The sequence below is a fragment of the Berghia stephanieae genome, chromosome 6 (genome assembly GCF_034508935.2).
Source record: "Berghia stephanieae isolate SIO BIC M18660-M18661 chromosome 6, UCSD_Bste_1.3, whole genome shotgun sequence".
Taxonomy (NCBI): domain Eukaryota; kingdom Metazoa; phylum Mollusca; class Gastropoda; order Nudibranchia; family Aeolidiidae; genus Berghia; species Berghia stephanieae.
In genome coordinates, this window is record NC_088365.1 from 38,267,472 (window position 1) to 38,286,373 (window position 18,902).

General features: G+C 35.4%; 1 protein-coding gene across 8 annotated transcripts in view; it reads left to right on the plus strand.

Moving 5' to 3' along the window:
* LOC144974999 (inosine-5'-monophosphate dehydrogenase 1b-like) overlaps positions 1–18,902 on the plus strand; it is a 123,449-nt gene that overhangs the window by 21,741 nt on the left and 82,806 nt on the right. For 2 of the 8 annotated variants that reach the window (XM_078918620.1, XM_078918619.1), the window contains exon 2: positions 3,104–3,254. In XM_078918620.1, the coding sequence (XP_078774746.1) occupies positions 3,127–3,254 (128 nt within the window). In that variant the 5' untranslated portion in view covers positions 3,104–3,126. Of the gene's footprint in view, positions 1–3,103; positions 3,255–4,434; positions 4,558–4,658; positions 4,938–18,902 lie in introns of those variants that run through there. The other 6 variants (XM_078918634.1, XM_078918630.1, XM_078918633.1 and 3 more) reach the window with 6 other exon arrangements.

The window sequence follows — 18,902 nt, forward strand, 5'->3', positions numbered from 1 at the left end:
ATATAATAATATAATAATAATAATAATAATAAAATAATAATAATAATAATAATAATAGAATAATAATAAAACTAATAATAGTAATAGAAATAATAATAGGAATAATAACAGCAATAATAATTATATTATATATATATATATATATATATATATATATATATATATTATATATATGATAATAACAATAATAATAACAATAATAATAAAAATAATGATAATAATGATGATATTAATAATAATCATATAATCATAATAATAATGATAATGATAATAATATATAATAAATAAATGAATAAATAAATGGGCAATAGATGAAGGAAATAACTAAATAAATACGAATAGATAAGAATAAGAGTAAATAAATAAAGAGGCAAGGATATATGATTGAATAGTAAAATTTATAATCGCCATAAGACCCATCACCGCAAATGTTTCACAGTGCTACAATCGCATATTGGGTAAACATAAAAAAAGTAATCAATAAGAATAATAATGCAAAAGATATATGACCCTGGTACACTCAAAGAAGGAGCAAAAAAGTGAGACAAGAAAAACATCGCCGCCTCCGAATTTTGATATTAATCGTACAGTAAAATGCAATGCACTTTGACATATGGGGCACTTGGAACGTGGCCCGAAGATGTACATATATACATACATATACACACACACACATATATATATATATATAATATTATATATATTTATATATATATATATATATATATATATATATATATATATATTATATATATATATATATTTTATATTACAGTAGAATTACTTTAAACCGAAATTTTGGGGACCTTCTAAACCATTTCTGTTTAAAGACATTTTGGTTTAAAGCAAGTTCCCGTTTTGCGATGTTTTTCAAGGGTAGTAACGATTTAAGAAATTTGCTCATTTAATCGTATCATGGGTTTCCCCATAAATGTAGTTGTTGAATAAATGCCGTCTTCGTAACCATTTTAAAAATCATTATTTTTTTAAATTTTTTTTTATGTTATTATTATTTTTTTTTTGGGTGTGTTTTTAAAATATTTTTGGGCGTTTTCGTTTTCAATTCAAAATTGTTGAAAGAGTTGGGTTCGGGATGCCATGTTTTTTACATATCTCCGTCTTGATCAACTTTTTTTTTTTCATCGACTTCACATAGTATTTTGATTTTAAACTCCAACATGTAAGCACAATGCTTTCTTTTAGACATCTTTTAGTAAAATGTAAAGCTAAAATAAGATCGAAAGTTCTTGTGCGATAATTGATAATGAATGATGCGCAGCTACTCAGAGGTGAAGTGAAATGGAAATGAAAAGGCGTGTCAATGCTAAGCTGTCTACTATACATCTCTCTTTTGTTGAAAAGCCATTAGGTTCAAAGGCCTAATTACATAGACCCCCCCCCCCCTCTCACACACACATTCAATAAAAGTGGAAATGAAATGGCATGTCAATGGTAAGTTGTCTACCCTCTCAAGGTTCTCTCAAGTTGTTTCGGTTTAAAGAAAGTCTTTCTTAGAAGTATTTCGGTTCATCGTAAGAATAAGTACAAAGATAATGAAGAAACTAGTACAATTTATTAAATTCTTTGCGGTTTAAGGTATTTTTCGGTTTAGCTTCTTTCGGTTTAAAGTCATTTTACTGTATATATATATATATATATATATATTATATATATATATATATATATATATATATACATGTATATACATATACATACATGCACATATATGCATACACACATTTTTACATGTGTATGCATAGTGACCGTACGTGTATGGAGTGTACACATAAAGGCGGGCGACAGAGGCTAAAAAATATATATATAGGAGTGCCAATTGGTGAGCAAACTCGGGACCTATTTTCAAGGTCAAGTTGAGTTCGATGCGAGCCCTGTACATTTCCTACAGTAGATAAGTAATGAGATAAATAAGAGATGCGATCGCAGCACGGGCTGAAAATATTGTGATAGCAGGGATTATGGACGTGTTGGTTCTAAAATAGTCATGATGATGATATTAATAATATAATAATAATAATAATAAAAATAATAATATAATAATAATATAATAATAATAATAATAATAAGAAGAAGAAGAAGAAGAAGAAGAAGAAGAAGAAGAATAAGAATAGTAGTAATAATAATAATAATAAAAATAATATAATATTTAAATATATATATATATATAATATATATATATATATATATATATATTATAATAGTATGATATATAATATAATAATAATTAAATATATGATATAATAATAATAATAATATATAATATAATAATAATAATAATAATAATAATAATAATAATAATTAATAATAATAATAATAATAATAATAATAATAATAATAATAATAATAATAATAATAATAATAATAATAATAATAATAATAATAATAATAATAATAATAATAAATAATAATAATAATAATAATAATAATAATAATAATAATAATAATAATAATAATAATAAATAATAATAATAATATAATAATAATAATAATAATATAATAATATAATAATAATAATAATAATAATAAATAATAATAATAATAATAATCTTGTGTGATATTCAATATCATTATTATCACAAGAATCAATATAAACTGTGTTTGAAAAAAAAAGAGCTTTTATATAGCGCAATATCCACTAGACGTGCTCAGGGGTCCCTGGTCAACAGCAACATTTAACATTTAGGACCGGACATGACGCCTGTTAGACGATATTACATTTTTTCAGGATAGAGACAACGCTGTTAACGGCCAGGTACTCATTTTACACCTGAGTACGGTGAGAGAATGTGAGTAAAGAGCCTTCTCCAATGACTCAACTATGCGCCGAGCGAGGCTCGAACCCAGGACCTTCCGATCCGAAAGCGAGTGTCATACCACTAAACCACATAGCCGCAACCAATGAATTTTCCTTGTTTTGGTTTGCTTAATACTTTTGATTCTTAAACTCTAAAACAATTATAACAGATCATTAATATGAACGAATTTGTGCCACCGCCGTTATTTTCATAATAACGAGCTTAGATTGCACAACTTGAATTTGGAAAAACAACTCAAATAAATTCGTCTTTGATCATTTGATTTTCAGGCTGATTTCATAAACGCCTGTTGATGGCTTCCACAGTGGAGGATCAGGGAACATCTGCTTCCTCCAATGCTTCCATTGATCCACCAAGACGAATGAACTCGTCCAACAGACATTCTGGTGGAATAGCCTTTGATAGTAACTCCCATTACAGGTATGTGGTTCAAAACAATATTTTAAAATCTGATCGGTTGATGAAATGTGCACAGTGTAATAAAGGTTAACAAAGACCTGTCTGACATTTGATTCAAACGTCTGGTGTCACATCCGCCCAGCAAAGAGCAGCTTGGTTCTAAACAAAGAAAATGGGTACTCATTATTCTTCATGCTGGCTAGAACTTTTTCACATAATGTGATCAGAATGTATAAAAGTCAAACCATGATCAGATTAATAATGCTTTTCTCCTCTGGATACACATTTATGGTCGTCGGAGAAGTATTTTATAAGGGCGCCCGCCATTATTCCGACGGTTTAGAAGCAGTTATTAAGTTACTATGCGCCAATACGACTGTTGAAGTCTATTAACACATTTTCTTACAGGCCATATCATGACATCTGGGAAAGGAGGTCTTCATAAGAAGGCGTTTTCACGCAGTCCTAAAAATAAAAGAGTTGCTTCTTACAGCTCTCAACGAAAAGTGTAAATATATCCCTTCGCCCCCGTTCTGGTACTGATAGCATGATAAAATCCCTCCACCCCTCCCCATTTCCAAATAATTTTATATTTAAATATTTTATAGAAAGTTTTTTGTTGTTGTTGTTGTTGGCGAATACGTTCTACTCTTAATCTCCTGTACTTGAGAGACGGAATTCTTCAAATCTTCTGATGTCAACACTAATGATAATTTTGATTTTTTTATACGATAGTGTATTGGCGCCGCTCTTTTATAATTCTCCACTAGTATAGATGGAGCGAATTTGACGTCCCTCCGCTCTTTGTTATTATTTTTAGACTGCCATTTTAATGATTAGTTCTCGCTAAATTCTATCAATCAGACATAGTTTTGTGTGCTGGTACGTTATATCCGGCTGGCGGGTGTTATGATTATTTCAACCAAGCGCAATGCATCAATAGACTGACCATTAAATAAAGGCTAAATCAGAACAATTATTCTAACTTCGGCTGTTGCTTATCCCAACCCTCACACGCCCTATTGAAGAACCATGTATGTAAGGATAGTCAGTTTATGTGATTGGTTCTAATAATTGATAGATTTTTACCGCTTCTCACGCGGACCGACAGTCTCAAAGCGTTCATGGGAAAAGCGGTTCCGAGTGAGTGACAGCGATGTGTGTGTTGTGTGTGTGCGTGCGCGATCGTTTGTGTGTGCGCGTTTGTATATCTGTGACATGACACGAGACTGACGGTGAAATGCATTGACAGGATGGAATGGCACCTGCTACCAGGGTTACTTGGATCCATGTGATGAAGAAGGCGACATCAAAGTCTGACACCGTCTGCATCAATATATAGTTATTTTTTTTAACATAGATTCTGATTTTCCACGCTTGAGATGCTCGTAGTGATAGCTGTCTGGTTGTGATATAGATTTATGTGCAGTTTGTGATGGTGTTAGTTTTGTGATGGTGTTAGTTAATTATAGTGTGTATATAAAAGTATAGGAGTAGCACTACGGATCGTATAATATTATATGTTCATCATGAAGTGGTAGCCTATAGATAGAACGAAGTTGACGTCACTCAGGTCTTTGTTGTTGATGTCTGCCATCCACGTTTATGAGTAATTCTCACTAAACTCTTTTAACCAGACTATAAACGTTCATGGCTACACTTAGTTTTTTGTGTTGGTCCTTTATACTTTCGGAAAGCAATGTTGTGAGTTTCTTAGCCAAGCGCACAGCATCTATATAAGATATTGAATAATTGAATATAATTTGTGTTGGTTGCATGGAGCCGTCTTATGAAGGTCGTAGATCGGCATTAATACATACACACAACCCCCCCCCCCCCACCACACACTACAATACAATACATATTACAATTAATATATATATATATATATATATATATATATATATATATATATATATATATACTAGTAAAAAGCCAGCAATTTCGCGGGGAAAGAACTATTTTCATTCGATACTGTACTCACCATCATTTAATGAGGGCAGATAAGTAAACAACGTTGTCTGTGTAATTTGGTATATCTTCGGTTGATTTTTCTGTGTGGCCCAATAATATATTTGATAATATATTCCCTCAACTAACCCCAAGAAAAAATTAAACTTAGTACCTTTAATTAACCCTAATAGGAAAAACAAACACCCTAGCACTTTAATAAGACTTATGACTAACCCTAATCGGAAAAAAAAAATCATCCGATCTCGAGCTAACCCTAATAGAAAAAAATCATGACAAATTGAATAAATAAACGCCAGACAAAAGATCAAAGGTGAAAATACAAATTTAAAGAATACTGGGGATGTAGGAGCTTTCGGAATGTCTCCCCTTTACTTAACTTATGGAAAAACAAACACCCTAGCACCTTTAATAAGACTTATGACTAACCTCTCGAGCTAACCCTAATTGAAAAAAAACAACTCCCGGACTGCTTTGCACTACCTTTCAATATTTAACAAATCAAAATGGCGGCCGAAAATCAAAATAATGGTCAAATTAGGAAATTTTAAACTTTCACAAATCTATCAAGGTTTGTTCTAGAGTTTTTAAAATACTTCTATATAATGACAAATTGAATAAATAAATGCCTGACAAAATATCAACGGTGAAAATACAAATTTAAAGAATACTGGGGATGTAGGAGCTTTCGGAATGTCTCCCCTTTACTTAACTTATGGCAAAAAAACATCCTAGTACCTTTACTAAGACTTATGACTAACCTTAATAGAAAAAGAAATATCCTCCGATCTCGAGCTAACCCTAATAGTAAAAAAAGAATCAAAATGGCGACTGAAATACCTTCATGTGATCAAGTGAATAATATCACTATAAATGCCACGATTTGCTGAAAAATGCCAACACCCACACACACATGTATACACCACACACAACACACACACACACACACGCACACACACACACAAACATACACGCAATTAGAACATACTACTACATAACAACACTGATCACCGCTAAATCAACAACACAACGGAAGTAATAATAATACTTGGTGTCATAAATAGATGACGCAAATTGACAACTTTTTACAGTGTCAAAATTAACATTTTAAAAAATTATTTGTGAAAAATTGGATACATATAAATACAAAAGGTTTTCTATACATTACACAACAAACTTTTGAATTTTAATTCAAACCATATCCAACTGTAAACATTCTTGCTGATGTTCTCAAAAGCCAACGTGTCTTCTCAGTTCAGTGTAGAGACGGTAACGCAAAGTGTCCTATACTCAATCTAAGATAATAATAACATGTATCACAGACTCAGTTGCGCTCTTAATTCTCCTCTTGGAATCTTTTACTGTTGATCGATATACTAAATCTTTTACAAACTCCCAAAGAAAAGAATCCAGAAGGGGTAAGGTCTGATGATCCTTACAAGGACAACATACCAAATGTCGCTGAACCTAGTTTTGAGCTAGAAGGTTATAAAGGTAAAAATGGCATTCTCTGGCCAAAATAAGATTTCTTTAAAAAACAATATTTTAACCGTTAATCTTTTATTTCTCAAAAGCAAGTAGAGGAGATATTGCTTCGATATCTGCGTAACGTTTGAACAAAAGATGTATTTTTTTCCCCGTTCTAACTTGAATCATGATTTAGCATAAAAAGTTTGTCATGTTTGGTATCAATATTATTGGCTGTTGTGCGCATGATTTCATGTTGATGATTCTGTTATTTTTATGTTGATTACATTAGAGCAGACCTGCCTAGTACTACGAAAAATTCGTAGAGTTACGAAATTTTGTCTCCAATTTAAGAACGCAATGACCATCTCGAAGTTATTAATACTTATTAAAAAGTGAAGATTATACCAGATTGCATAATTTTCAGGATTTTGAAGAGTTATATAAATATTGTTAGGGCAAATTGTTAATTTTTAAAGTTAACTATGGCGACTGCTATTTTTATCCCCTTAAAACTACAAATTTATACATTTTCAAGTAGGCAGGTCTGCATTAGAGTGTTGTTTTGACTTTAAAGCTGATTTTTCTCAAAACAATGTTTTGTACCCAGCAACCTTTAACTAACCATTCTTCAAAAACTAGTCACGGTATTGGCAAACTTTAAAGACATTATGATCAGGGATGATTGCAGATTGAAAAAATAACATAAAACTCAAATTCCGTGTGGGGAGGGGCGATATTTGTTATGTTTTCCTAGGCCAACACAGAAATTATTGACGATCATTCATAACCAGTGTGTCCAATCCATTGTTGTGAGTTCATCGTCAATGCCAATGTGGTGGAGCTCCATCTTGCTGAAAGTTAAAATAGTAGAGGCAGTGACAAAGGATTCAACACTCGGAGGCTAGAATCGACGCTTATCGTGTTTTTTTTTCTGAAAAAAAAGAAAGAAAGAAAGAAAGGACCGTGACATACGGCTGTGTGATTTTGTGGCATACCCCTCGCTTTCGGATCAGAAAGTCCCGGGTTTGAGCCTCGGCGCATAGTTGAGTCATTAGAAAAGGCTCTTTACTCACATTCTCTCACCGTACTCAGCTGTGTAATGAGTACCTTGTCGTTTACAGCAATTTCTCTGTCCGAAAAAATTGTAATATCGTCTAACAGGCGTTATGTCACGTCTTACATGTTAAGTGTTGCTGTTGGCCAGGGACCCCTTGTAAAGTGCTTTGAGCACATTTAGTAGATATCGCACTCTATAAAAACTCGTTTGTTCTGTTTCTTTTGATGTCGCACAGAAAAAATCGAATCCTTGAGAATGTCGTTCATATTCCTATTCAAAAAGTTGTAAACAAAACCACATGGTGCCATCAAAATTCTTAACCCGCCTTTTGAAACACCCTGGGTATCTAAATATATAAATGTATAATCAGTCCACAGCAAAAATCATATCTAGTCACTATGAATTTCTAATTGCTTTCACTCAGTGATCTATGCTCTACACAGCTTACTTCTGGTTCCGACTTTCAATAGAGCAAAAGTGTCCGTTTAGATCATCATCTAGCTTTCACTTCTTTATCCTTTATCTTTGTGGGGTCCTGACCACATCATTTATTCCGGCTTGTGTTATCAGGGCCAATATCAACTGCCTTTACCATTTGATTTATTACATATTTACTGATTTTACTTTGATGATCCCCGATGGCTTTTTCAGAAGGCAATATTTATTAAAAATATATATTTTATAATGCACTCTTAATATAAACCAGACATATTATAAGATTACGAAAAATGCTAATACAACTTGATTTGATCACATTCAAATCTTTAATGGTTGTCCTTGATAGATATCTAATCACTGACAGATACGTTCAATAGGTATCATGTGTTTAAAACCAACATTATTACGTCATAGAGGCATCTAAATTATCCCACCCGAAAAAAAAAAAAAAACAAAAGGCGACAATATACTTCTCCTCTTCTCTCTCTCTCTCTCTCTCTCTCTCTCTCTCTCTCTCTCTCTCTCTCTCTTTCTTTCTCTCTCACTCTCTGTGTATCTCTTTCTCACTCTCTTTCCCTCTCTTTCTCTCTATATATATCTCTCTCTTTCTCTCTCTCTCTCTCTCTCTCTGTTCCTCTCTGTCTCTCTCTTAATCTCACACATCATTACAGCCACCCCCCCCCCCCCCACAAACACACACGCACTCATAAACACTTTGATTTATCACAGCCGAAGCCCTTTAATTGGAACAGCACGGCACGTTCCAATTAAGCGGTGCTCCAATGGATGATCCGTGAATAGTATTCGTTATTATAACAAATCTATAAAACCTCTACACATATCTATTTGTCGTTGCTATAACATTGATACCATGCTTCTCAGAAGTAATGATGACAGGTATCTAATGACTGCACATTCATAGGTAGCTGCATTTTACTTATGCTCTCAAGATTACCAAGATAAACTGAAAGCACATTAACCCTCCACCTATTGAAGAACACATATTTTCAGTCAAGGCCGCATACCTTGTCAAAAGCAAACAACCAATATTTGTATCACTGCCAGCACATTAATTAATTATTTGATATTTCTCGGGGTGGGCAAAGGTGTGATGTGCAGCAAACTAGTTACATGGGTTGTGACAGACGCTAGTTCTTCATTTAAAGGCATGGTGTAACCATCCCTCCTCCCTTTTCCCCCTCTATTTAGGAACACTTTTTTTGATTCCGTACATTTTGAAAAAAGACAAAATATAAAATTAGAAATTAAAATAAATAAATATGATGAAGTTTTGAAATCGCCATTAGTGTGTTCCGATTAACTAATATAACTTAATTTGAAAAAAAAATCGGTCGCAGACAAATCGTTCTAATTAAACGGCTATTCCAATCAAGCGGCATTACAATGACAGGCTTCAAATCTTGTGCAATAAATAGCAACCTAAGTAAATATATTTTTTTAAAGGAGAATACAATTTGATATTTACACAAATGCATATTGACCTATAATTTTTTTTTTATAATTTCCTCTGTTCCAAAATAACTGCCTTATGGAAATAACCAGTCACTTGATGTTTGCCGAGTTCGGAGTTGTCATATTGTTTTATTTCTGTATGCCGTTGAATTTTGATAACCTACTACGGTAGTTGGTGAATTCTGTGTCAAAATGTAATCTTGATAAAATTTAAAAAATCACTCCTGCGTTGGATATTTGAACGAGTTTCTAATGCCGCTACATGACCTTGGGAACGCGATTTGGAAACTAGTTCTTCATCTTCTTCTTCTTCGTTTCCCCTCATATTTTCTTTATGTTTGAATGTTCAGTAGGTGAAGAAACGTCGTTATCTTCATGGGCGCTGTCAGGGCAGGAGCCCATCATTTAGTCTGCAGAGGTGTGGTACCAGGCCAAAACTCCTCTCCTGTTGTTGCATACGTTGGGCTGGCCGACAGTATATGGTGGACGTCCTCTTCGTTCAAAATTTCCATTGGAGGAGTTCAAGAATTGTATTATTACACCCCTCCAATGACCTCACCTATAATACAGTATTATTTCTTATCAAAATGTATTCTTTACTTTTTTTCACATCAACTGGTTCTCGAAGTTAACAAGTTGACCTTAAGAATTAAGAGGGTGAGTCAAAAAGTAAAGTAATGGGACAAATCTCCTACTGATGTCATTTCTTGTAATTTCACGTGTCGTCATATTTGGCTCAATTGAAATTCTTTAAACTTCTTTAAACTTCTTTGGTTCTTTAAACCAAAAGTTAAAAATTATAATTCAGTCAAATTTTGACAAAGTTACGACAGTTCAAAATGGCTGCCTCCATTGATGTCCGTCAGCGACAGAAAGCTGTCATTGAATTTCTTGTTTTCGAAAAAGACACCCATTTTAAAACGCATTGGTAGTATTAGTAATAGTAGTAGTAGTAGTAGTAGTAGTAGTAGTAGTAGTAGTAGTAGTAGTAGTAGTAGTAGTAGTAGTAGTAGTAGTAGTAGTAGTAGTATCGTTCGGCTACACTTCTATGTTCGAGGTATCAATCCAAGTTCGGAGGTCATCATCACATTTGTTGATGGTTTCAAATCCCCCTTCCAGTTTTGTCTCTGGGCAATCTAGTACGAGGTGGTTTGCATCTTGTGGTGCTTGGTTGCACTTTGGGCATGTTGGTGATTCTTGGAGCCCCCATTTGTGCATGTTGGCAGCTGTTTTTGTATGTTTTGACCGTAGTCTATTTGCAGCTACCCAGTATTTTCTTGGTTGATCCTGTAGACCTAGGAGACTTTTACAGGGATCTTCAATTAGTTCCTCTCCTGTTGGTTTATTCCTTTTCCATTCATCGCACCAGGCTTCTTGCGTGTTGTAGTTTTCTTTCTTTGATAGGTAGAAAGGTGAACGAGATTTTAGTCTTGATGTTGGGGGCGCAGTTTTGTATATGGTTTGCAGAAGAGTTCCACTATCTTCTTCAGCTCTGGATATCCATTTCTGTGTTGCATCCTCTCTCCTCAAGTGGGGTGGTGCTATAGCGCTCATGACTGGCAGCCATTGTGTTGGAGTTGATTTCAGGCATCCAGTTACTATTCGCATCGAGTATCTTAGTTTCACATCAACAAGGTTTGTATGGGCACTTCTCGTCTAAACAGGAGCACAATATTCTGCCACAAAGGGCCAGGGTTGATGTTCTGAGAAGAGTTTGCGATGCTCCCCTTGTTGTTCCTGCCAGTTTTCTGAGTAGACATCATCTGGCTCAATGTGGACCTTCCCAATCAGTCACGAAGAAATATATGAAGGTATCAAAAGTATGAAGAATGGGAAAGCAGCAGAGATCGATGGCATATATCCAGATATGATAACACACCTTGGACACAACGCAAAGAACTGGTTGGCTGCCGTAATGTCTGACATACTTGACAAAGGAAGATACCCACAAACATGGAAACATGCTAGAGTTATAGCTATCCTCAAACCAGGAAAACCAGCAACAGAGCCATCTAGCTATAGACCCATCCCTCTACTATGTTGCCTCTACAAACTACTAGAAAAAATAATATTATCAAGAATAACCCCTTACTTGAATCCTATAATCCCAATTGAACAGGCAGGGTTTCAACAAAATAGATGCACAACCGAGCAGGTCCTTGCCCTCACCTCCTTAATTGAAAATGGATTTGAAAAGAAATTAAAAACAGGCACGGTGTTTATTGATCTCTCTACTGCGTATGACACAGTGTGGACTGGTGGCTTGATGCTGAAACTTGCAAAAATAATCCCATGCAGAAAAATCTTGAAACTGCACTCATACATGACAGGACCTAGGGATTTCCATGTGGTACTTGGCAACACCAGCAAAGTCAGAAGAATAAAAAATGGAGTACCACCAGGCTCAGTCTTAGCACCAGCATTGTTTAACGTCTACATAAGCGACATGCCTCAAACAACTTCCACAAAACTGGGATATGCAGATGACTGGGCCTTAGCATACCAATCAAGAAACTGGGAAGATATAAAAACAACGCTTAGCAAAGACACCACAGCCATGAAAAGGTATTTTGACAGATGGTATTTAAAAATGAATACGACAAAAACAGTTGCAACTGCATTTCATCTTAACAACAGGGAATCAAAACGAGAACTGATGATCAAGATTGATGACACAACACTACCAACTGACCAATGCCCAGTGACAAGCCTATCAGGAGGCTACGAGACAGCCTATAAGGCAGGAAAAGAATTTGAAGAATGGATTAAAAGATTCAAAATAGAGGTGTAGCCATTCGATACTACTACTACCAACTGATCAAAATCCAAAATACCTCGGAGTGACACTGGATAGACGGCTGACCTATAGAACCCATCTTGAGGGTACAGCAAGAAAGATAGGGAAACGCATTGGTAAAGTCTATAAAACTCCGGCATTTTGTAGAGGTAGTGTTTTAGGTGGGTTGAACCTGAGTCGAAGAGACAATCATTGGAATGGTGACACCCCTCTTCCCCAGATTCAAAGCTGAGAAATCAGCTGTGAAAATTATGCCAACAGTGGTTTGGGACATTAGAGGTGTATTCCTCGTTGATTTCCTACCACAAGGAGTCACTGTCAACTGAAAGCACTGAATACGTCGAGTTAGACCGGCTTTGGAGATGGAACGAGTATTGATTCTTTCTTCATGAAAATGCCCTTCCACACACAAGTGCCAGAAAAAGGGAGGTAATCGCATCATCTGGACGGACAACGCTGTCTCACTCTACTTATTAATTCACCAGACTTGACACTTTCGGACTTGCATCTTTTTGGTCCACTGAAGGGGGCAATGAGGGGACATCGCTTTGAAGATGGCGAAGAATCCAAGACAGTTGTGAAAAATTGGCTCAAAGTTCAGTCAACTCAGTTTTACGAGGACAAGATACATGACTTTACAAAAAGGTGGACTGTGACTATTGCGAGAGGCGGAGACTATGTTGAGAAGTAGCATTCTACTCGGCTAATTACTTACCTACTATCCAGCGTCGTCCTCATTGACGTTGGCTGTCCGCAATCTGCGATGACAAAAGTCTGCCCATTCCCTTCGTCTGTTGACGGTATCATATAACTCTCTTCCATTCATCTCTGTCCATTCTAGGATGTTTTTAAAAATATATAACTAGGCCTAGGTCTTCCGCGTCTTCGTTTGCTCTCCGTTTTCCCCTGTACCACATCTTTCATTAGGGTGCATGGGTTTCGGCATATAAGACCGAAAATACTGTTTTCTCCTTTTTATTACATTTAATAGCTTTGACATGACTTCCAGCTCTTCCAGTATGCTGTTATTTGTTCTTCTTTTCCTCCAGCTTATCCTCATCATCCTTCTGTAAAATCACATTTCAGCAGAGCTTATACGTTTCATGTCTTTGTTCTTAAGGGTCCATCCTTCTGTGCTGTATGTCATCACTGTCCACATCAATACTTTTACTAATTTTATTTTCAGATTTTGTCCTACGGATTTGTCTTTCTAGATATTATTTAGAGAGGTCATTCTTTTCTTCGCCATTGCAATTCGGTTATTTATACCCATCGAGCAATCGCCATTTATTTGCGTTTTAGTGGATCCCAAATATTTAAAATGGGACACACCTTCAATCTCTTCGTTTTTAATGAGTATGGCATGATCTTTAACTTCTCCGATTTGCATGTATTTTTCCTTTTTGGCTTTTAGTTTGAGGCCTTTAAGCTCACCTGCGTTGTTTAGATCATTAATGGATGTTGTTCCTTCTGTGTGGCTGTTAGCAAGGATTGTGTCATCTCATATCTGAGATTTGATATTTTTTGAACTCCTATTTTAATTCCAATACTTTCAGCAGCTGCTTCTCTTATTATTTGTTCGGTGTATATGCTGAATATGTGTGGTGACAGGATGCAGCCTTGTCTCACACCTGCATCTATTGTGAAGCATTCGGTGTGTTTGTCGTTCCAGCGAATTCTAAGTTTCTGGTTTGTGTATAAAGATTGTATGAGGGCTAAAGGTGTGATGGGAAACCCATGTCGTGTAGGGTCTGAAAAAGTTGTTCATGTTCAACACTGTCAAACGCTTTGCTGTGATCTATGAAGATGATGTATGCCTCTTTGTGAATTTCATTTAGTTTTTCTATGATGACTTGAAGTGCGCAGAGCATGCCTCCGGTACCTCTTCCTAGTCTGAAACCTGCTTGTTCCTCTGCTAGTGTAGTTTCTATTTTAACTTTCAATCTTTCTAGGATGACATAGAGCATAATTTTACTAGCATGACTAATGAACGCTATGGTTCTGTAATTGCTGCACTCCTTTGTGTCTCCTGATTTATGTAGCATTACAATTTCTTGTTGTTTCCATTCCTCTGGCCATTGACATGCCTCCCAGATCTTCAGCATAGTGACTGTAGGATCTTCACCGCATGTACTCCATTCGCTTTTATAAGTTCTGCTGGGATGCTATCCTCTCCTGGAGATTTACCATTCTTTAGTCTCGATAAAGCCTTTTCTATTTCGTGTATGATTGGTGCCGGCTCTTTTGGTTCTATGTTGTTTTGAAAAATTCTTTCCTTCACCTGTTTGCGATTTGAAGAATTCTTCTCCGTACTCCTTCCATCGCATCATGATTTGTTCAGGATCTGTTAGGGTCTGTCTTTGAGAGTCTTTTATTGCCAATTAGTTAGGCTTGAACTATTTTTGCTTCAGTGTATTGATTTTAGCATACATTTCATTCGACATTTTGCAACAATCAAATAGATTTATGTTACGACATTCTTTTTTTAGCCAGGCTTGTTTATCTTCTTTGACATGTCTTTTCAGATTTTTGGATTCTTCCATAAGTCCTTTAATTCTGGCTTCTCTTTTACTGTTAGTCAGATTGATATTCCTCGCGTATCCATGGTTTTGTCTTTTTCTTTCGTTTTCATCCAAAGATAGATTCTGCTGTTTCGCGATATATATATATATATATATATATATATATATATATATATATATATATATATATTATACATATATATATATATATATATATATATATATATATATATATATATATATATATATATATATATATTCATATCTATCCACAGATCTTGTGGTGTTTTTATTCAGCTTGGATGTCACAGAGGGCCTCAAATCGGTTTTCTGTTTCGCCAACAAAACTGGCTTATTATTATGCTTCTGGGTCTTTTAGGTTATCTGTGTCATATCGGATAACCTGTGCTTCTGCTTTTCTCTGTCTAAAACCTTTCATCTTAAATTTTGCTGTCAGAAGGATATAGTCGGTGTCACAGTCTGCACCTGGTTTTGTTGTGCAATCAAAAAAAAATTGTAAACCACATTTTACTGGTTAGAATGTAGTCTATCGGGTTCTCTGTGAGTCCATCCGGTGAGGTCCATGTGTATTTCCTTATAGCGTGTCGTTTGAACTCGGCTAATGCCAAGCTTTACTTTGAAGTATAATTCGTGATATTGATTCAATTTGTTTTAAAGCAATAAGCAGAGTCACATTACGTTTATACTCACCCTCGTATCATTGTGGTCAATTAACTTTTTGGATGTTACCGGAGGAACTTTAAGATCTTTATTGTCACTTGTTGTCTTTTTTATTCTCTTTCATGAAAAGACGAGAAACTCAGTTTTGGTCCCAAGTTACATTGCTTTGTTTTGCGATTCGCTCTACAATAATCTGAGAGAGATTCGAAGAATCTAAGCCAGTTGCTCTTTCGTTTCTTATGATGCTCAAACAAACATTTTCTGGTAGTTTTATAGGTAGCTTTTTGTGCATTATTTAATTGGGTAATAAGCTGCCCACCCCCTTCTATTGCATTGGATTGGCAACAGATTATTGATATTTTAGGTAACGAGTAAAAAGCCCGCACTTTCACGGGGAAAGTACTATTTTCATTCGATATTGTACTCACATTACACTCATATTTAATGAGGGCAGATTGGTAAACAACGTTGTGTGTGTAATTGGTACATCCTCTGTTGTTTTTTTCTGTGTGGCCCACCATGAAGTGTAAGCCACTATAGACTCTGACCAAGGCTAACGTCTGCCTCTATCTCTTCCATCTATCTATATTCCTCACTTCCATTTTTACTTTACTTCTCTTTGAAGACTTGAATTCTTAACATAATACGTTGCGAAAGTAAATACAAAGACATTAGTGCACTCTTTTATAGAACCCCCCCCCCCCACAACCCACACCCAAACACACAGAAACATAATTAATTAATGCAGTTGCATATTACACAATGCCGGGATTACAGTGATCCATTTGATGTGTAGCTGCGTGTAGGCCGTCAAAGCAATGGCCTACACACTCGGCTGTGGCGAGCGGGCGACACTGACCCTTGACACAGCAACATACAGTTGTCCGTGTGTGTCTACTTTTGGTTTGTTTGGGCGAGAAGCTAGACAGATACAATTGACAGTTTGCCGATAACGTGTAACTAAATATTTCCCAGGGCAATAATTATCACATCATGGCATAAAAACGACAGCAATATTATCAGTAATATTAGTTGATGTTGTTAATCGGTGAAACTTATTTAAAATTTGTGTAAATCCGAATACCGTAATGTGATCAAATGAATAATATCATTATGAATGCCACAATTTGCTCAAAAAAGCCAATCGGACAGCTCTCGCTCTGGAATTTCTGTACGACTTGTTTATACCGGACAGATAGAGTTGAGGGTGTGGCCATAAGTTAAACCTGGGTATTATCCACCCGAAACCATCACATTGAAAGCTTCAAAGGGGCAATAATAATACTTGATGTCATAAATAGATGAAAACTGTTGAAAACTTAGTGTAGATCTGAAATCCTCAAAGTAATTAAGCGAATACATTATTTAGAATGCAACGATTTGCGTAAAAACGCCAAACTGACAACTTTTTACAGTGCCGAAATTGGTTGTTTTTGAGAGTGTTAGTGTCGTCGGTACATATTTCATGATAACTGTTTGACTCAACGAACTTTCAAATTGACTTTAAATTATAAAAGGAAATCAAGTTACCTGTTTATCTATCTTTAAAAAATACATTTCTAATTTTCAAATCTTTCAGTAGAGTTGTGCGCCGTATATATATTTTTTTTATTGACTCAAATAGCAGAAAGAATAAGCCATCATTTAAAGTCATAAGAATGTATCTTATTTTTTGCTTAAGACGTTGATACGTGGAGTTTTACATTACTTAATTTTCGACATGTTCTGCAAATGATTTAATAAAAATCGTTAATCCTGTGTGTGTCGCTTTTGCTTCAATTTTGTTGAACTAGGTGGAAAGCCATCTTGCAGACATACTGGAAAAACTTGCAGACGCCTTTTACTGCCCATAGTGAATTTCCATCTCGATTTCCAAGTTTGTCCTGAAGAGAACTCCACCCACAATGACGTAATTGGAGTGCAATCATATAAAAATAAATGAACTATGAAGATACAACAGCATCCTACAAGAAAGGAAATAAATAGGAAAAGGTTGTAGTTAATTTCATTTTAACGACCTACTTCAGTAACAAATTGTTGCCTCAATTTTGCGGGTATAGATACATTTTTGGGCCCTTAATCCTAAGAACATTTTAACACATGCGATTGGGAAGAAAAAATTGCCATGTCGTAGTGTCGCGATGAAATTTCCTTCATAAGTTAGTGCAAATATTGTGATAATAATCACAAACAATGAAGCGACTGATTTCGCTACTTGCCAGTACATATCATGTATATAAATGGTAATCTGCTCTATGAGAGCCTAGTTTATTTATCTAGTGTTTCTTGTGAGAGCACAGTGTGTCACTTATGGTTAAGACACAGAGATTTCAACAAATAGATATATGAACCAAAGACTCTAAAGGATGGGCGATGCGGGATAATTGAAACACAACTTCTTTAAATTTATGATTCCCGCATTGATAAGCATTACCAATCAGAATATTTCCTGTCATTTCCCCGTTCCGTCCCTCTGACTATTATTGCACCAGTCGACGAAAATGCCTGAGCTACTCGTAGTACACGACAAACACACAAATAGGTTAATCCCAGTAAATGAGTACTTCTCACAAAATGTTGACACACTGATGAAGGAATTGCACTGCAAGACACTCAATCATCTGTTTTTAAAATTATGAGTAATGCTCAGGATCTGTTGGTTGTTTGCTTCGGGCGGTAGGCAAGTACTTAAGGTGGCTATGGGATTATCTCGCCATGGAAGGTTGGTACCCCGGTTGAAGAAAGGGATTTTATTCGGGCGACCATTGTCTATATTTGTATGTACATATACACTTGTGAGCTTCTGCAAAATGATTTGTGTTTATCAGGTCTAGTAACGATGTGTCTAGGTCCCTACTTCAGCAATATCCCAATCGTGACAAGCCTAGAAACTTCATGTCGAAGTAATTTTGAACTATGACATGACTTGGTGTCCTTTTGCCTGTCACCCAAATGAAAGGGGTGCCTATACTTGTTTACATCGTATTATTAAGGAGTAGGTAAATGGCAAAATGTTTAAGATATCGAAAATGGTGTAAGGTACACAAGTCGGGGACATTCTCTTGCTTTAATATTAATGTTGTCATAACTTCACAGGGCTTTGTTATGACTGGCGAAATTGGTCGTGACTTCGTCGTACAGCTCTCAACGGTCGACAAAATTTGTTTCAATGACTTTGTTGCCTAGAATTATTTTCCCCACTTCCTAAAGTATATTTTGAAAGGCGCCATTTGTTTTCTTTAAAAACGTATGGATCTGCG